Source organism: Ananas comosus, linkage group 6 (assembly GCF_001540865.1).
Source record: "Ananas comosus cultivar F153 linkage group 6, ASM154086v1, whole genome shotgun sequence".
NCBI classification, from domain to species: domain Eukaryota; kingdom Viridiplantae; phylum Streptophyta; class Magnoliopsida; order Poales; family Bromeliaceae; genus Ananas; species Ananas comosus.
In genome coordinates this window covers 10,259,785-10,278,849 of record NC_033626.1, presented here as the reverse complement: position 1 = coordinate 10,278,849, position 19,065 = coordinate 10,259,785, and the positions used below count along the sequence as shown (strand labels likewise).

At 39.8% G+C, this 19,065-nt stretch overlaps 2 protein-coding genes across 2 annotated transcripts in view; both read right to left on the bottom strand.

The window, feature by feature from the left end:
- LOC109712118 (pentatricopeptide repeat-containing protein At1g05750, chloroplastic-like) lies at positions 39-4,403 on the bottom strand. The gene is made up of 2 exons (XM_020235544.1): positions 4,088-4,403; positions 39-1,514 (listed from the first exon to the last, which is right to left on the bottom strand). Exons 1-2 carry the CDS (start codon positions 4,401-4,403, stop codon positions 58-60), a joined length of 1,773 nt encoding a protein of 590 aa, XP_020091133.1. The 3' UTR covers positions 39-57.
- LOC109711276 overlaps positions 8,521-19,065 on the bottom strand; it is a gene marked incomplete in the record, with an annotated part of 12,544 nt that continues 1,999 nt past the window's right edge. Inside the window, 6 exon segments of the mRNA XM_020234234.1 lie at positions 8,521-9,186; positions 10,719-11,459; positions 17,795-17,884; positions 17,980-18,116; positions 18,201-18,656; positions 18,743-19,038. Coding sequence (XP_020089823.1) covers positions 9,100-9,186; positions 10,719-11,459; positions 17,795-17,884; positions 17,980-18,116; positions 18,201-18,656; positions 18,743-18,851 — 1,620 coding nt within the window.

The following is a 19,065-nucleotide window of genomic DNA, read 5'->3' as shown; positions in this document are numbered from 1 at the left end:
TGTCTTTTCCCCTTCGGGAATGTCCACACGAACTGTATCTGCAACTTGATATATTTATCAGTCACAATCTGAGTAAGCACCTGTACTGCCTCTTGGCACATAACCGTTCACCTCCATCTCAAGATGAACCATCTCAAGCATCTCATATATCTCATCGCACCGTGAATGCGACCTATCTCCCGCCATAAACTCATGCTCACTACCTTCAATCTCGACCGCACTGAACGCAGGTTTCTTCTTTATTCCGTGAGCCTTCATCAAATTCCGCACCGCCCCCACGCCATCCCACCTCCCAGCGGCTGCGTATATATTCGACAACAGCACGTAATTTGAATCTCCGCCGGGCTCCAACTCGACAAGAAGCCCCATCAGCCTCTCCGCCGTCTTAACATCCCCGTACATCCGACAGGCGGCGAGAAGAGAGCCCAACACCACTTCGTTTGGTCTCATCGGCATTTCCTCGACCACCCGCATCGCCTCCTCCAGCCGCTTTGCCCTGCCGAGAAGGTCCACCACACACCCATAGTGCTCGATTCTTGGGGGAATGTTGTACTCCGTGCGCATGAGCTCGTAGTATCTTAGCCCCTCGTCGACTAATCCGACATGGCTACACGCGGCGAGCACACCGGTGAATGTGACTCCGTCCGGCTCGAACCCTTCCCTCCGCATCAATTCAAAGTGCTCGAGCGTGTCCTCGCACCGCCCATTGATCGCGAAGCCGACGATAATCGAGTTCCAAGAAACCACCGTCCTCTTGGCCATTTTCTCAAACACCTGGTAAGCGAAATCGACACGCCCACACCGCGCATACATATCGATGAGCGAATTGGCGATTCGGACGTTTTGGCGGAATTCGCAGGTCACGACATACCGGTGGACCCAGAGACCCTGGCCGAGCGCTCCGAGAGCCGCGCAAGCAGCGACAACGGCGACGATGGTCACGTAATCGGGCTCGATCCCATCGAGCCGCATTAAGCGGAAGCAGTCCAGGGCTGCTTCGAGGAGCCCGTTCTTGACGCACCCGTCGATCAGCGCCGTCCAAGAGACTGTATCCGGCTGGGGCATGCGATCGAACACGCTGAAGGCGCCCTCGACGTCGCCGTTGCGCATGAGGCCCGCGATCATGGTGTTGAAGGAGACGGAGCTCCTCAGGGGCATTCGGTCGAACACCCGGCGGGCGAGCGCGGGGAGGCGGGCTTTGGAGTAGAAGCCGACGAGGGCGGTGGAGAGGAGGAGGTCGCGGTGGAGGCCTAGCTTGAGGGAGAGGGAGTGGAGGGCGAGGGCGATGGGGACGGATGGGGATTCGGAGTCCGAGCACGCGGAGAGGAGGGCGAGGAGGGTGGCGCGGCCGGGGACGCCACCGGAGGAGAGCGCCGCGGCGGCGGTGCCGGGGAGGAGGCGGCGGCGCAGGGCCGCGTCGCGCGGCGGAGGCGCGGCGGTGAGGGAGGTAGGGTGGGGAGGAGAGGAGGTGGAGGAGGGAGGTGAGTGGGAGTGGAAGCGGCCATGGCCGTGTCCTCGAGTTGCCACGAAATTGAAAACCAAGTCTTTAATTTGTAGGGTAAATTACACTTCTTTTTTTTTTCTTTTTTTTTTTGTTCTCAAGCCGTAATCAAATTTTAATTTATTATAATTTTTTAACTCAAATTTTATAAATTATTATAATTATAAGTCTCAAATGATATGAAAGTGATTCACTATTTTAATTATTATCGTATCATCAATCGCATCACTACTAAATTGTTTCTAGGAAAAATTTTAAATATCTTCTTTGTGATTTCGCACTTTCTTCCTTTAGTACTGTGGTTTAAAGTGTATTAAGTTAGTACCCTATGGTTTCGTACTTCCTCACTTTAGTACCCTGTGATTTAATATCTCGTTAAATTATATATAAAAAACTTCAGATATCCTATCTAGGTTTATCAAATATTTATTTTAGTACCCTTTAGTTTTAACTTTATCACTGATTTAACGAAAAAAATATCTCGAAATGAATAATAAAAAGAGAAAAATAAAACCACATGATACTAACTTGCTATAAAACCACAGAGTACTAACTTGATACACTTTAAACCACAGAGTACTAAAGTAAAAAAGTGTGAAACCACAAGATGCTAACTTGATACGCTTTAAACCACATGGTATTAAAGTAAGAAAGTGCGAAATCGCAGGGGATATTTGAAGTTTTTCCTTGTTTATATATTAACGATATATTAATATTTAACCAATTAATTTAGGCTGTGAAATTTGACGGCAACAACAGTTTAAAAAATTCAAATCATAAATTATAATATATTAAATTTTAAAAATTAAAGTGCCGTGTCTCTCACAGTTTGGAGACCAAAAATGCAACATACTCTGTTTGCTAGTTGAAAAATACTAGAGCCAGTTTACCAAGTCAAACCTGAAGCAGGCAGTGATTCAGCTGCAAATACGATCCTAGAATATTAAAGATCTGACTTCTTCAAGGCAAGTGACAGATTAAGGAGGCATCTACTTAATTGGATTGTTTCTCATTTGAAATTTTCTATAAAAGACTTGAAATTAGGACTTGCACAAGTTCGGCTGAACTATTAGCTGATTGGCAAGATTTTTATTTAACTTGAAGAAATTAGACCGATCGTCTCTAGAGCAAATAGCAAAAGGTTTGGTGGTTGGTACCCGAGGTCCCAAGTTCGAATCCTAGTTGATTCACATTTCTAAATAAATTTATTTCTAAATGAAATAAATGAAACGGATAGCATGCTATCTATCTCTCAAAAAAAATTGAAGAAATTAGAGAATACAGAGAAAGAACACCAGGGTTCTCTTTTCAATTTTTAGGAAAAGTGGTCTTGTGTTTGGAAAAGATTCTTATACTGTAGATTATTTTTTTTTCACTATTTATAACTTTCTCAGCTTTTGAAATGATTATACACATGAATGGATGTATCGAACTCACGTCTGTTCGGTTACCACAATTGTTCCCACATTTATTTAGTTCTGCAGCCGTTCGCATCCGGCGAATTCTTCGCACAGCAGGCTCGCTGGTGCACTTGCTCAGAGGGGCAAGACACTTGGTGTTGGTGCGGGGACAGATGCGGACATTGGGGGCAAGGCATGGGGCCGATCGCGCGTAAAGGCACGACGGACCGCGCGGAAGGCTATCCGGACCGGGAGCGACGAGAGCGTTTGCGTGTTAGGTGGGGGAGAATGTCACGGACAAAATGTTTTCCATTGACTTCTCCTTGACAGTGGCCCAATTTCGCTAGCGGAGCGGGTTGTTAAAGAGATCCGAACCCAACTGTCACGGCCTTAGCGTTTCTGTTCGCAAAGCTCGTGCGGCGCCCGCCTTCCTGCTCGAAGATGGGAAAGCCTTCGTCCCTATTGCTAGCCTAGACCTTCGCGTCCTATGACTAAGTATGCAAAGGGAATGACAAAGAGAGAGAGACAGAGGTTCACTAAAAAAAAATTAAGTACACCACTATTTAGAAAAAGAGATTACAACATATATACACATTCCCTCTTGTGTCCTTTAGCCTTAACCAAACCCCACTATATATATAGGCTCCTAGATATATTGAATCTAGCCACTCAACACACCCACTAACTCATTCTCATAATGAGCCATAAGCTCAAGAGTCACCCTATTAACTCTTGGTAGTTTCATAATCCTTGAGCTTCCATCATTGATAGGAGTAGTTACAAAACCCTTCGTCTTCCACAACGGGTTGGGTTCGGGTCTCTTTAACAACCCGCTCCGCTAGCGAAGTTGGGCCACTGTCAAGGAGAAGTCAACGGAAAATATTTTGTCCGTGACATTCTCCCCCACCTAACGTGCAAACGCCCTCGTCGCGCGCCGAGTCGCTCCCGGCCCGCATAGCCTTCCGCGCTGTCCGTCGTGCCTTCGCGCGCGATTGGCCCCGTGCCTTGCTCCCCATGTCCGCATCTGTCCCCACACCAACACCAAGTGTCTTGCCCCTCTGAGCAAGTGCACCAGCGAGCCTGCTGTGCGAAGAATTCGCCGGATGTGTATGTCCTCCGCGACACGCACGCGCACTCTACCAAGCCGCAGAATGCCCTGAGTGTGCATGTCCTCCGTGACACGCACGCGCACTCCGCCAAGCTGCAGAACGCCCCTTGGTCCTCGCAGGCTCCTTGGCAGAATGACTCTCACCTTGATTGGGCGCTGGCTGGTTCAGCGTCGCATGAGACTTGACAGTCTCTCCGCTGCTCAGGCCCTCATCCTCGAGGTCCTCAGCCTTCCCGCGCTTCACCTCCTCGCAAAGCTGCAGGGCTGTCAGAGTTGGATCCTTCGTCGGCTCACCCCGACACATCGAAACCATGCAAGGCACTGACTCGTCCAGAAAGCTCAGCACCCACAAATGTGGCATGGGCACCGCCTTCGACGAAACAAAGAAATCCATCCCGAGGATCACTCCGAAGTCGTCGAGCGGCCCCGCAGTAAGATTAGCCTTGCCCCTCTACAGGCCGATGGCTATCTCCACATTCTTTGCAACTCCTACGATTGGTCGCGCTTCAGAGTTGACAGCCTTGATGCGACTCGCATCCTTCTTAAGCTTGAGGCCTAATCGCTTGGCCTCCGTCTCTGCAACAAAGTTGTGGGTTGCGCCAGTGTCGACCAGCGCTCGCGTAGCCCTCCCGTTGAGGGTCACTTCGATAAACATAAGCTCCTTCTTGTAGAGCTTTTCATCGCTTGGTTGTCCATGAACTGCGTTGACGAGCCTTAGCGCGCCCATCCTCGGCAGCTCAACCATGTCCGCGCCATCCTCGGCTTGGACCGCAGCAACCTGTTTACCTTTGTGGTTGCTCCTGTTTGGGCAGTTCCGTGCCCAATGGTTCTCGCCGCAAACATAGCACGAGATCGTTGCAGGCGGCGAGGCGGGATTCTGCCGTTGCCTCCTCGCATCATGGTTTGGCTTGTGCCCCTTCGCGCCCCCTGGATCGCAGTGCTCTCGCCCACCTTTGGCCTCGCTCGCCTTTGGTGGTTCACCTCGATCGCTCTTGGTTCGCTCCGGCTCGGGCAACTTCTCAGCCAAAGCGATCGCGGAGTTCAAGTCCTTCACGTCTCGCGCCATGAGCTCCTTGTTCGCCCATGGCTGAAGGCGATCTGGGAAGAAGAATAGCCGATCCTCATCGGCCATGTTGGTGATCGCCAACATCAGCTTGGAGTATTCTTGGACATACTTCTTCAAAGTTCTCGAATGTTTGAGCCGTCGAAGTTGCCTCCGCGCAAGATATTCGACGTGCTCGAGGTAGAACTGCGCCTTAAACTCACGCACAAAGTCCTCCCATATCTTTAGTTGGCATTGGCCCTTCTCGGCCTCTGCAAAACGTCGACACCACCACAGCATCGCGTCGTCAGCAAGGTACATGGACGCAACATGGACTTTCTCCTCCTCGTCGTCCAGCCGCAACGCGTTGATGGAGCGCTCTATGTGCCACAGAAAATTGTCGATCTCCTTCTCGTTGCAGGTACTCCTGAAATTTTGAGGCTCAGGAATACGTACCTTCAAAGCGGACTCTCTTTGGGGTTTATGTCCACGCGCCATCGCTTTTTCAAGGATTACCACTCTTGTCTTGAGGTCCTCGACCTCGTCAACTTGAGCGACGAGCTCCTCGATCAGATTCTTTCGCTCGTCGTCACGACGAGTCATGTTGCCACGAAACTTTTCGAGTTCGCTTCGAAAGGTCACCATGGCAGTAGCGACGCCTTCCTCCATACTGCAGATCTCGTCGTTAAAAGAGTTAAAGGTATCAGCCATTTCGGTGTACCTTTCACCCATTTTTGCTATTATGTCCTCCAACGGCGCAAAGCGGTCCTCCAACGACGCAGAATCCCTCGTGATTCACGTGTCTCTGCTCTTGCTTCGCTTGGAGGGCTGCTTTGGAGGTTCACCCCCAACGTCGACAACTGCTGCATCGGATGACGACATGGTTTCTTGCTCGAACCAACTCTGATACCAACTGTCACGGTCTTAGCGTTTCTATTCGCAAAGCCTGTGCGGCGCCCGCCTTCCTGCTTAAAGATGGGCCAGCCTTTGTCCCTATTATTAGTTTGGACCTTCGCGTCCTACGACTAAGTATGCAAAATGAATGACAAAGCAAGAGAGGCAAAGGTTCAATAAAAAAAAACTAAGTACTCCACTACTTAGAAAAAGAGATTACAAAAAACACACACACTTCCTCTTGTGTCTTTTGGCCTTAGTCAAACTTCACTATATATAGGCTCTTAAATATATTGAATCTAGCCACGTATTCAACAGACCCACTAACTCATTCTCATAATAAGCCATAAACTCAAGAGTCACCTTATTAACTCATGATAGTTTTATAATCTTGAGCTTCCATTATTGATAGGAGTAGTTACAAAATCCTTCGTCTCCGACGGTGGGATGAGAGCTAGTCAACGGAAAACTTGTCCGTGACACGTTCCTGTCAAAGCTTTTTGGTGTGAACTTTGTTCGTCTATCGGTTCTTGTCGTGATTCTATTTGTTCGCAATCGTTCCTGTCAAAACTTAGCGAACTTTATTCGTCTCGTCTATCAGTTCTCGAGTTATGGGATGTCATGAATCTATTTGTCCACGTTAGCCGAGTTACCACCCGGCACTTTCTTGAAAACATGCTCCAACATACCTTTGCATCTATATATATACGTCACAAATATACAATTCATATAGGAGAAATACAAAGTCCACAACTCAAAAGAGTGTTGTAGCCTTGTAGGATTAGATCCCTTTGATAGGGTGTAGTAGGTATCAAGGGTTCAAAAATCCTGTTCTACATTTTACTATAAAATAAAAAATAAAAAATTGTCAAGACTAGTGGAAAAAAAGTTAACATGGAGTTGTAAGATTACAACTCCATTCGAGTTGTAGGCTAAGAATATTATACTACAAATTATTAAAACATTTATTTTTGTATTTTTTGTGTATGTAGGATGATAAATTTTGATTTCATTCAATTTGTTATTCTTATAAAACAATAAGGCTTCAGTATAGAGATTTTATTGTGTGATTATAAGCTAAGTTTCAAATTTTGTTTTTTAAAAAATCTTGACATTCATGATTTTAAAAAATAGCATATTTTACTTATGAGATAATTTATCTTATTCTAAAAAAGTTATTAAGACCGAATATGGTATCAATTCTAAATTTTAATTACTCACACGGTTCATCTACCAAATAATATATCAAATAAGATATTTATACGAGTCCGGCTATTATACTCTTATGAATTCGATCATCCTCGTACTCATAAGTTGTTTTCGATGATAGAGCTTCCGAATCGACGATCCATACCGTTAAACATTATTTAGAGTATTTAAAAATTCTAGAAATCAAATTTCATAATTTTTCGACATCATTTACCTTCCGATTAAAAAGTCATAAAATTGACAATTTTTAACGGCCTGTGTGTGATATTTGCTCTTCTACTAATATTTTTTTGGATCATTAAAGCATTTAACATCATCAGCAACTTAAGTATATACTTTCCAGACATTTGATTACAAAAGGCCATTTCGCAAGGAATACTGCTACAGGTGCCAAAAGTTCACTCGAAAATGTTGCTCTCCTTGACGCAAGGAATACTGACTTATCACTGTGTCACTCTTTATGTTGCCGTGTAACGAGTAATGACATAAAAAGAGCTATGGTAAATTGCATGTTTGATGCTCAGACTATGAGGTGGATAATACTTTAATTTATTATAATTTCATGTTTGAACTATCAAAATTGTTGCATTCAAGTTCTACAATCCAATATAATAACTAAATATTAATGTATTTTTAATGTAAAAATAATATAACAGTATTATGATGGATAATATATCGATAATTAAAATACTGCATCTCTTTAACACCAGTAATATATTAATATTTAGCTAACTAAATTAAATTGTAAAACTTAATTACAATAATTCTAAAGTTAAAACAAAAAATTATAATAAATTAAAATTTAAGTACTAAAATATCTAATATATCCTGATTCCTACGCCCGAGACCAAAACCCCAGAGAAGGATACCTACAACCATGTAGATATAACAAGATTTACACCCGAGAGACCTAAAACGCCCGAGAAGGGTACCAACCACCAACCAACTACTTCACATAGTAGCAGTGACAATATTAGGTTGAATGCTCAACAGATCCTATACGAAATAACAAAGTGCAGAGAAAATTTTCTCCTTTATCAGTACCTGCTATATTGAATTATCAAAGAGTAGCCGAAAAAGAAGAAAAAAAAAAGGAAAAAAGAACTCTTCAAAAAAATTTCTCCAGAACAACACTTTACCTGTGCTAGTTAAGGCATAAACAAGATCTTTATCACTTTTTGAACCACAGGGTGTGCCACAGACAAAATCTCTCTCTCATCACATAAGAGTAGCAACTTGCATGCGAAATGAGGAGTGATTTTTAACTGACCGAAAAACACACATTATGAAGTGGATCCCCATCATTAAAAAGAAAAAAAAAAAAAAAGAAGAAAAAAGAAAAAAAAAAATGAGACATAGCATAGTATGTTATGAATAGAAGATCTTGAAGATAGGAGTACACACTAGCATTTCCCAAAGTAAACTCCTTGATTCTAGGAAGTATTTTCGTCGGATATCTGTGAGTCAATGAGGACAGAGTAACAAGAAAATGAAAGCTCTCATCACTATGCAATTTCTTTCAGACCAGAAGTATTCATTAATCCTATATACCTTCCATGTTAATTCCTCATAATTTCTCAAGGAAACAAGGAAAATGAACTGAGAAAAAAAAAAGAAAAAAAAAAAAAGAAACAAATGAAAGCAACCTATGCTTCAAAAAAAGGAGCATGCTGATGAAGCCTCAAGGACCGAAGAATCTATCTTTTATTTTCATTTGCCATTCCCTCAGCAGCAAAAGCAGGCATATAAACTAAATTCCTCCTCTCTTTTTTAACAAGCAAGGAAACTAGAACTACCGTCTTTCCACATCTCAGATCCCGTATTGAATGTCACTGGAATGAATACCTTGGGTAGTTAAAAGTAGGTAACCAAAAGCAGAAACCATTTAGCAAAACTCATGCTTCAGGTCCTAAGCCAAACATGCTCGATAATCAATCCATACCGGCTACATCGCTGCAGATTGTTCTGCCGGGACTTCCACTCCTGGTGATATATTCTCTGATGGCTGGGAGGGTTTCTTCCGCTCCTTGTACTGTAAAAACATTCAATATAAAGTTTTAAGCAAACTAAATAGCAGGAAATAGCCATATCTTAACATGTGAAATAGAAAAGGTGAAAACAGGTAGGATATTATCCAGCCATCTGACGCGTAAGTCCAACTTCTGCTGGATATCAGTTTAAATTTCCTAAGCAGCTTGAATAAGGATTGATACCAACATCTAGATATACTAAGTCGATTTTGATATTTATTATAGTCGTCGCCTGTTATACATCAATATGTCCATGTGTTTAGGCAGTGTTTGGTTCGGGAACAAGGGGGGGAATAAGCCCTTGTTCTCTACTTTATTCCCGAACGAGAATTTTCGTACCCGAGAACAGTAGTTCCTAAGCAGCTTGAATAAGGATTGATACCAACATCTGGATATATTAAGTCGAGTTTGATATTTATTATAGTCGTCGCCCGTTATATATCAATAGGTCCATATGTTTAGGCACTGTTTGGTTCAGGAACAAGGGGGGGAATAAGCCCTTGTTCGGTTGTTCCCCACTTTGTTCCCAAACCAGAATTTTCGTACCTGAGAACAGTAATTCTCGGGTCTCTAGAATAAGCTGGTACAACCCGATATAAGGCTGGAACTGCTGTTCCACATTTTTTCTGGAACAAACTTGTTCCCAAGTAGGAACAAGGCTAATTAAAGCCTAAATTTAATTTTATTTATGGTATTAAATCATTAATTAATTTAATTAATATATTTAAATTATTATCCATTGCTTAAATAATAAAGTAATTAATTAATTTATTACTTATAATTAATTAGCTAATTAATTATTAATAATTAAATATATATCTATCTATAAACTAATATTTATATTGATCAACCATTAATTTTTTTATTAATCTAATTAATTTATTACTAGTTATCTAACTAAAATAATTTACTAACTAATTAAAAAGTTAAATTATTTTTTATAATTAATTAATTAATATATTTTCATTATCTTATACAATATTCATAGCTAATAAATTTAGTAATTTATTAAATTATTTTTAAGTAATATTTTGATGTTAATTAATTATATAAAATAATTTTAATTTAAAATTATAACTCTTATTCTTCTTATTCTAATCTAACCATTCAAACACTATTTACCTTATTCCCAGAAACAACCCAATTGTTATCCAAACACAAAATTGGTCTATCCTGCTTATACCTGAACTTGTACCTATTTCTGAAATAAGCAGTTCTTACTTATACCCGAACCAAACGCCGCCATAAAGTTCACAAACTATAATATAGTTGTTCAGCAATATATTTATTCTCTATTCTTTTCATGGTTTAACTAACACGCATTTGATACTACTGGGGACATATATGATATCAAACTTGTATTTATTACGCAAATACAATTTCAACACTAGAATTTACTTCACGACTATTATCTGCATTTGTCTACGGAACAGGAAGATGTATATAGATTCTCTTCAGCCTTTTATCTGATCAGCATCCGATCTGTTTTCACCCCTAAATGTACGTCATTTCAAATAGATAGATAACACAATACCTTCATGTTAAAAGCATCAATCTCCTCCTTTGTCAGAGCATCCACCACCGCATTCTGATCCCAGCCAAGCGACCGTAAGAAGGCTTCTTCTTCTGGATCAACAGGCTCCAAACAAGGTTCAGCGTCTTCATTGTCAGGTAAGAGACACTCGGACTGCTCGCTACCATCCGCTACCTCAGAACTACAATCTCCATTCTCCACACACTTAAAATTTACAGAATCAGCATCTTTTCCATTGTCGCCAGAAAAATCACTCTGCTTCCCTGAATTCACCAAGCTGGATGAGGATGAAACACCACCTGCTTCAGGAACAGCACCTGAACTGTTTGATGTTTTGTTCCGTATGAAGTTGAAGAATTCATGCCGATCCTTAGCTTGCGATCTTTTCTCACCAAATGGGCCTTGAGGAGAAGGTAAAGCAGAAGCCTTTCCTTCAACTCTAGGTTTTTGGTTAGTTGGACTCTTCAATGAGAGAACTGAAGCAGAGGGATGTACGCCAATAGGGCTCACAGGTTTGCCAACACTTGAGCCTTCTTTGGCAGTAGGGGAGATGCCATTCTTTTCTCGGTTGAGGACTTGAAAGCTTCCCCCTTGAGGCAGCTTTACAGTATCAGCTTTGACTGAAGCACGAGGCACTGCACTCACAGGCTGAGATGACAACTGTTGTCCAGCCTTAAGAGCAGCAGTAGAGTCCCCAACTCTAGCTCCTTTGTTTTTCAGCTTATCCGAAGAGCTCGACACCTGAAAAGATGAGAAAATTTTCCAGCATGATGAAAGTATCAAAAGGAGTTTGTGACAAGAACAAACTAGGCAACAGTGTTCACAAGAAAATTATGAAGCTTAACATGTGATAACTTTTTGTCCTGTAAATTATTTTGGTAGAACTCATTGTGAAGATTGAGGTATTCTCTTATGCAGATCTTTAGTCCATATTCTTCTTGGCATGCCGAGTGCAGGAAATTTCAATGTTAGCCGAGTGTTCTTTTCTTCCCATGAATACACTTTAACATAGAAAATTAACTGCTAATTAATGAATCAAAGCACAAGCATTTTAAAGCTTGAGTTGTTGTTAAAATATGTGGAGTGGTGCTTTTTAAATTTTTCTTTTAGTGAACCTGTGTATTTGTCAAAATATATTCATGGAAAGGACAAAAGACTCAACTAACATTGAAATTTCATACATTCAGCATGTCAAGAAGAGTATGGAATAAAGATTCACATTAACGGCTCGTTTGGTTCACCTATTTTAAACTATGGAATTAGGATGAAATTCATTGATTCCGATAGTTGTCATTTGTTTCACACGAATCGGATTTGGATTCCCATTCCTCTCTGGAATGGGAATCGCCCAATCCATTAATGGCCCAATCCAATTTTGAATTCCAGATTGGCCCATTTCAAAATAAACCATTCAAAACCCTCTCTCACAAACACCTCCCCCTCTCCCTTCATCACTCTCCTCTCTCTTAACCAAAACCCTGTCTCAAAATCTTAGATGTCCATTGCGATTTTCATTCAATAATGAACCAAATATTTTTAGATGATTCGACCATTCCATTTTACATTCCATTGCAATCCAATTCTATTTCTCATTTCTATTCCAATCATGAACCAAACATGCCATTAGGGAATACCTCAATCTTTACAATGAGTTCTACCAAAATGTAACCTTACAAGAAGAAGCTATCACTTGTTTCAGAATGTTCTATAGTCAAGTATCATCCACCAAGGAACTTCAATACACTGGACAGAAATGTATAAATAACAGGTTCTACAAGATGGAGCATTGCAGGATAATGCAAACAATAATGGAGTACTGCAGGATAATGCAAACAAGTAGCCTCCGGGCTCAATTGGGAAAAGCACAAATGAAGAAAAGAGCATTATCAAAAGAGCATTATCTGCTATAGGAAACTGTGCGTCCTTACTTATGTGAGCTGAGTTGAGGTCCAATTGGACCGTAGCAGGCCAATTAGAAGAAATATTAGTAGATATCTTTCAATTGTGCTGCTTATGAAATTGAATGCAGCTGCTCATTCAGTTTGCTAAAGCAAGAAAGATGATTATAATAGAGAGTTTTACTATCGGCGACAGCAACACGAGACATGTCAGCATTCAGCAACAGAGTGAGGATTCTTATATCTTTTTGGTCTGCTAGGTGGTTTTTGTTTTGCTCTTCCCTCCCTTTCTTTTTTCTGGTGTGTGAGGGTATTAGGGGTTAAGGACGGGGTAAGGAGTTTAACTTGGAAGTCTTGAACTACTCGATAAAACAACAGTACAGTATGATCATAGGCAAAATTCGATGTTTTGCAGTTCGAAATTATGTGTTGACAGGAATGTATATGCCCAGCAATTTGAGTATACAAGATATAAGGGGAACAACAAAATATCCACAAATTTAATATTAGAAAGGTTAAATTTTTAGGAAGATAACAACCAACTCTACTTTGTTTCTCCCATGTTGCTCAGCTTTTTAGCAGACATGAATTGACAACATCATGCTAATGTGAGCAAAGGTGCCATCTAGAATGGAAGAAAATGAGATCACATACTTAGATATGAAAATTTTGAATGGAAATTGTAGAAAACTTCTTCCTTTATATAGTCAATACCTTTTTCAAGCTACCAACAAGACACTATATAGATGGCAACTTGCATAGGAGGAGGCTTAGATGTTCAAATTTTAGTTCATCCAGGCCATCTGTCTATTTATAGTTTATACCACAGATTATCAAATGGTGCAAGAATTCGACTGCTGAGCCCTGTTACCAGTGTTAAATTACGATCCAATAGTTTAAAGTAAAAAATCCCAACATTTATGTTGCAAGGGGATAAAACAGCACAGAGCATAGCACAGGACGTTTGTTTACTAGTCCTATATTAGGCAATACTATGTTTTAAAAAAAAATGAACAAGAAGGCATAATTGACAGCATCAGTATGTCGGAACCTTCTTTATATGTCTTCTCAGGCATAGAGGAATATCTTAACAGAATTCCGTTCCAAGTTTATAAATGCTAATGACAATTCTGGTTCAATATGGAGCACAGGCTCAATCAAATCGACCACTAGATGAGGTAATGTCAAGAAAGACAGAAAGCTAGGACCTTTTTATTGTTCTTATTCGAAGTTTTTCTTCGAACTACACTATTTTTAGGAGTAGGTCTTGTGTGCTATTAGGAATACGGAGGCCTTTGTGCTCCTAAGCCGTTTTCGATGATGGAGCTAAGTACCTAGAAAATAAATTTTGCGATTTTTCGATATCATTTACCTAGTAATTGAAAGAGTTCAAAATCAACAATTTTTAATGGTTGATATGTGCCGTTTGCGAGTTTAACAGTAGAAGTATTCAAATCAGATGAAATTTTGATAGAAAATTTTTTATACTATCTACAGCAAGATTAATATTTCTAATCGAAAATTTTAGTACTATATCATAACTTTTTGTGAAATTTTCATTTTCAACCGTTAATTTTGAATCCTTTCGATCACTAGGTAAATAATATCGAAAAACCACAAAATTTACTTTCTAGTTACTTAAAATAGCTAGTTCAAGTCTAACGGAGTCGATCGTCGATTCGGAAGCTCCATCATCGAAAACGGCTTAAGAGCACGGAGGCCTCCGTGCTTCTAATAGCACACAAAACCTACTCCTATTTTTTGATAGTTTAGTACAACAATAAATTTTATCCTCCAAAAACAGTCAACCAATAGACAGTAATAGGCCATAGATGATAGTAGTTCAAAAAAAAGCGAAATAGTTTGTCATCCCATAGGACTCAACTTAAAGCCCTCTAGTCTATCTTTCTCCAAGTATAGTATTTCATTCATTCTTTAAGAGTTCTAATAGGTTTACATATATCATTCGCTTTAACTATATCAATGCTGTCATAATATATTCTTCAATTTATTAGTCCTACAGTCTTCTTTTTCATCTTGTCATCATCTCTCTTTTTATTAGTTGCTTCCATCAGTAAGTTTCATCCTTTTTTCCTTCATATTCAGCCAATGAGTTGATCTCAACAGCCCATCTACTATGCTGCGCTACATTGGGTTCATCAAATGTTGCATCAGAATAGCTATGAAGAAAAAAGCTCTAATAGCTAAAGACAGATGACTAAGACAAGTGCAGCAAAGGGAAAAACAAGAAATCGATAGGCAGAATGCAATAATATATGAATCAAGTCAAAGAAAGAAATATGTTTAGGCAACAAATTAACATCAGACATCCAAAGTTCATATCTATCTATTATATTTTAATTTCGTAATCACATCAACAATTCAATATGGTAGCTCGGTGATGAATTAACATACATATGCACATAATGGGCAGTACAATAAAAATATATCATACCAAAAAAGAATAAGTGGCATGAGCATCAAAAATCACCGAGATGCTTAACCTCAATAAAGCCAGCACAATAGTGCAGCTGAATGGCTTCATTAAACATAGTTATATCCTAGTGTTCTTCCCTATATAATATTTAGCAGCTAGCACATAAGAAAGTGTCGTTAAAGTTATTAATGAACAAACATCACTTTGTCCAATTGCCTTCAGAAGTTATGATACAACTACTTAGTGGTCATCAAATAAAGAATAGCGCTTGCAAGATGTGTAAGATAATTTTTTGATCTCCATACTTGCTATATCCTACCACACTAGTCTTTCGTTTTCTTCAGTTAATCTTGTGGAGTTCCCACTATGTTAAAATTTACGAACTCCCCACAGTGTGTATTCCAAAATTATTAAAACCTTCTGCATGGAGACTGCAACAAATTCTATACTGAAGTATATACCAGATCTATCTAAATCAAATCAGTTAGTCGCACTTAATTCCTTAATTGCCTGGGGATTAAATATCATAACATTATAGCATGCCAGGCAATCTTCACAAGAAACATTCCAAGATAATTAGTTGAAAACCAAGTCTTAGTACTTCCCTCAATAAGCATGAAGCATCAATTGAAAACAAACTTTTCCAACATGGATGTAAAGACACCTAATAGCCAGAACATGCCATCAGTGTCAGCATCTCCCTTCTAAATTTGGTCACTAGTTTAACTATTGGCTGGTTTTACTTACTGCACACTGATGCCCCAGTTAAGGTTCATACATACATACATTGCATGCATGTGCATAAACACCTCACGTATTTTTCCCCAACCGACATGGCACGAGTTTGATATTTACAATCGATTGTTCCAATTCTCCTACAATTTCTTAGATTCCAAGAAATCCCTACTTAAAGCCAACATTATAAAAACTACCAAGGAATCCTAAACGAATCTCCATGAAGCCAATCAAATGGGAAACAAAACCAATACTTCAAAACCTTTGGATAACACATACAATAGGCTCAGAATTATGCACTAAACAGCAATCAAATTCACCATCCTAGCATTTACAAATCAATTTATTTCATTTTATTATCCAGAATCAATATTAGTTAGCTCGAAATATTTTATTGCAAAGACATTTATTTCATGTCAGGTGAATTATACAAACATGAATTTGTCCAAGTATATTCTTTAAATAAAATTACAAAAGGCATCTAGAAGAGTAAAAGTACACGTAAGCAGTATCCAAAATAGTGATTAAAAGCTTACAATTTAGGTAATTAGGAACTGAAATAACATAGGAGAACAACCACAAATCTTCTCAAGAATCTAATAATCAAAGGAGCTTCAGCACAGTTCATGACAATAGCATCCAAAGCTCCACCTGACATACACAAGGCACCTGATTCTCCATGAACAAACCCCTACTTCTTTGTGGCATTATCTGCTATGTTATTGTGTGTTAATGGCAGTTGGGTGTTGTAGTTTTCATTTTCCCCATTTTCTTTTGAATCTCGCAGTAAGTTACGCCCACAACATATAATAAGGAATCCAGATCTAGTTTCAAAATATGCAAAAAGTAAAATATATATATATATAGAATTAGGCTACTATACTATCTATAGTACCGGAGCTCCGGTACTATAGTCTTGTTTTCGATCTTAGGGTGTTCAAATTAACGATCCACACCGTTAAATATGATCTAGGGTATATGAAGTTTTTAGGAGTAAAATTTTAGTTTTTTTCGACATCGTTTACTTAATAAATAAATTATGTCAAAATGGACGGTGAAAATTGAATAATCTTTAAAATTTGAGTATAGAACTTTTAAATTCAAGATCAAGAATGTTAACCTTAATCTAGATAGTTCAAAACCATTGTTTCTATCAAAATTTAAAGAATTTAAATTCTTCTACACCGTTAAACTCCAAACTCGCCATAAGTAGCCATGAAAATTGACAATTTTGAAATGGTTTGATCATAAAGTAAACTATGTCGAAAAATATAAAATTTTATTCTAAAACTTTAAATACCCTAGATAGTTTTAACGCTGTGATCGTTGATTGAACCCTTAAGATCGAAACGAGACTATAGTACCGGAGACCCGGTACTATAGATATATAGGAGACTACTCATAAGCTATATATAATATAGATTATAATATATATATATATATTTATATATATATATATATATATATATATATACATATATATATACACATATATATATATACATATATATATACACATATATATATACATATATATATACATTTATATATATACATATATATATATATATATAACAAAATAAAATAAAATATGCATAAAGTAGTGAATGAGCCATCTACAGGGAGATGTTAACAAGGAGACGTTAAGCACCAAGACAAGCCTACAAACAAACATGCATGAGGTTTTATTTATGGCCATATAGACATTCACCAAGTTCGTCATGCAACGACAACTATTAGCTAATGTGTTAGAGAAGAGATATTTGAAGACTCACCAAGTTGTATAGCTAATAGTAAATCTGGCTAATAATCATTAGTATCATAATGAGACCAAAATTAAATCCAACAGAATGCGACAACCACACAATGGACATGCCATTGGTGGAGATTCCGTTGTAATGATAAGGTGCAAATCGGGAAACATCATGCTATTACCGATTGCAAATGAACAGGGTATTCAATAGAATAACAGAAGGAAGTTAACTTGGAAAAGGTAAGGAACCTACCAAACTTTTAGTTGTTGAAGGCGTCACTGGTATTAGCTGCTTGCATTGTCTAATGGTTAGTTCTTCAATCCTCTGTGTCTCAACTGATAACTGGAAAATAGAACATCATAACATAATTAGATAGAATAGGAAAGGACTTTCAATGAAAAAAACAAAACAAAAAAATATCGCAGGTATTAGTCGACCTGAGGTGCATTACGAGATCGTGATGGAGCCTGTGCTACTGTTTCAGCCATATTTAGGCCCGTCGAAGTGCTTGGGGTCGAAGGAACTTGATTAGTAGGTGCAGATTGGGGTCCGTTTGATCCGACCATCTTAGGCACTTCAGCCAACACAGAATTCCAGCTATTAATTCCAGATATGGCTGTGACACTTAACGGAATGCTTTGAAGTGGGGTGCTAATACCTGGAGATGAAACCCTACCCACATCTAGCCGTCCATTCTTCTCTTCGGCACCAAGGGATGGAAAGTCTTTTTCAAAGGAGGCATTACTCATAGTCCCCCTGGAAGGAACATCATTTTTTGAGTTAGTTCCTACTGTTTTTGTCCACGTGTCTACCGGCCTCCCCGACACCATGGAGCGCGACCGCCTCAAACTATCCTTTTCCGACCTACTCGCTATTAACGAATCGAAACGGTCATTGTAACCATTGTCGAGAAGAACCGACCTACTCTCTCTGTCAAGCAAATCAAGATCCTTTTCCCGCTCTCTATCGCGGTTGCTCCTACCAAAACTACTGTAAGCCCTAGATTTCCCATTCAAGCTTGAACTCCGTCTGGCGGAGGATAACAAACCCCTGTCGCGGTCGCCCACGGCAGCGGGCAGTCTGTTTCGAGAGGAAATCCCTGCACCGTGTTCATCTACAGCATTGAAAAACGCGCATCAATATACGAAATATCGAGAATTGAAAGCTGATTAAAGTGACGAGAGCAAGGAGAATACGCACTCGAATGGGAAGAAGTGCCGGTGAGGTGGTTCGAAGAGGCATTGCTGCTCGTGCTTCCGTTGGACGATTTCAACCACTCTGGCTTGAATGCGGGCTCGCCTTTCTCCATGACGGAAAGAGCAACATCTATCTATCTACAAGAATCAGCTCCTCCTTTTCGAATTATTCCCCCCCTCATAACCAACCTATCAACTAAGCCAACGAAGAATCGGAACAAGCGCTCTCACACGGCCATCCCCGGACCGAGCCGTCCCGTCGCCGGGGGGCCGGAAGAAGACGACTCCGAATCCAATTCCCCCCTTATCCTAGCCGCCGCCGCCGCC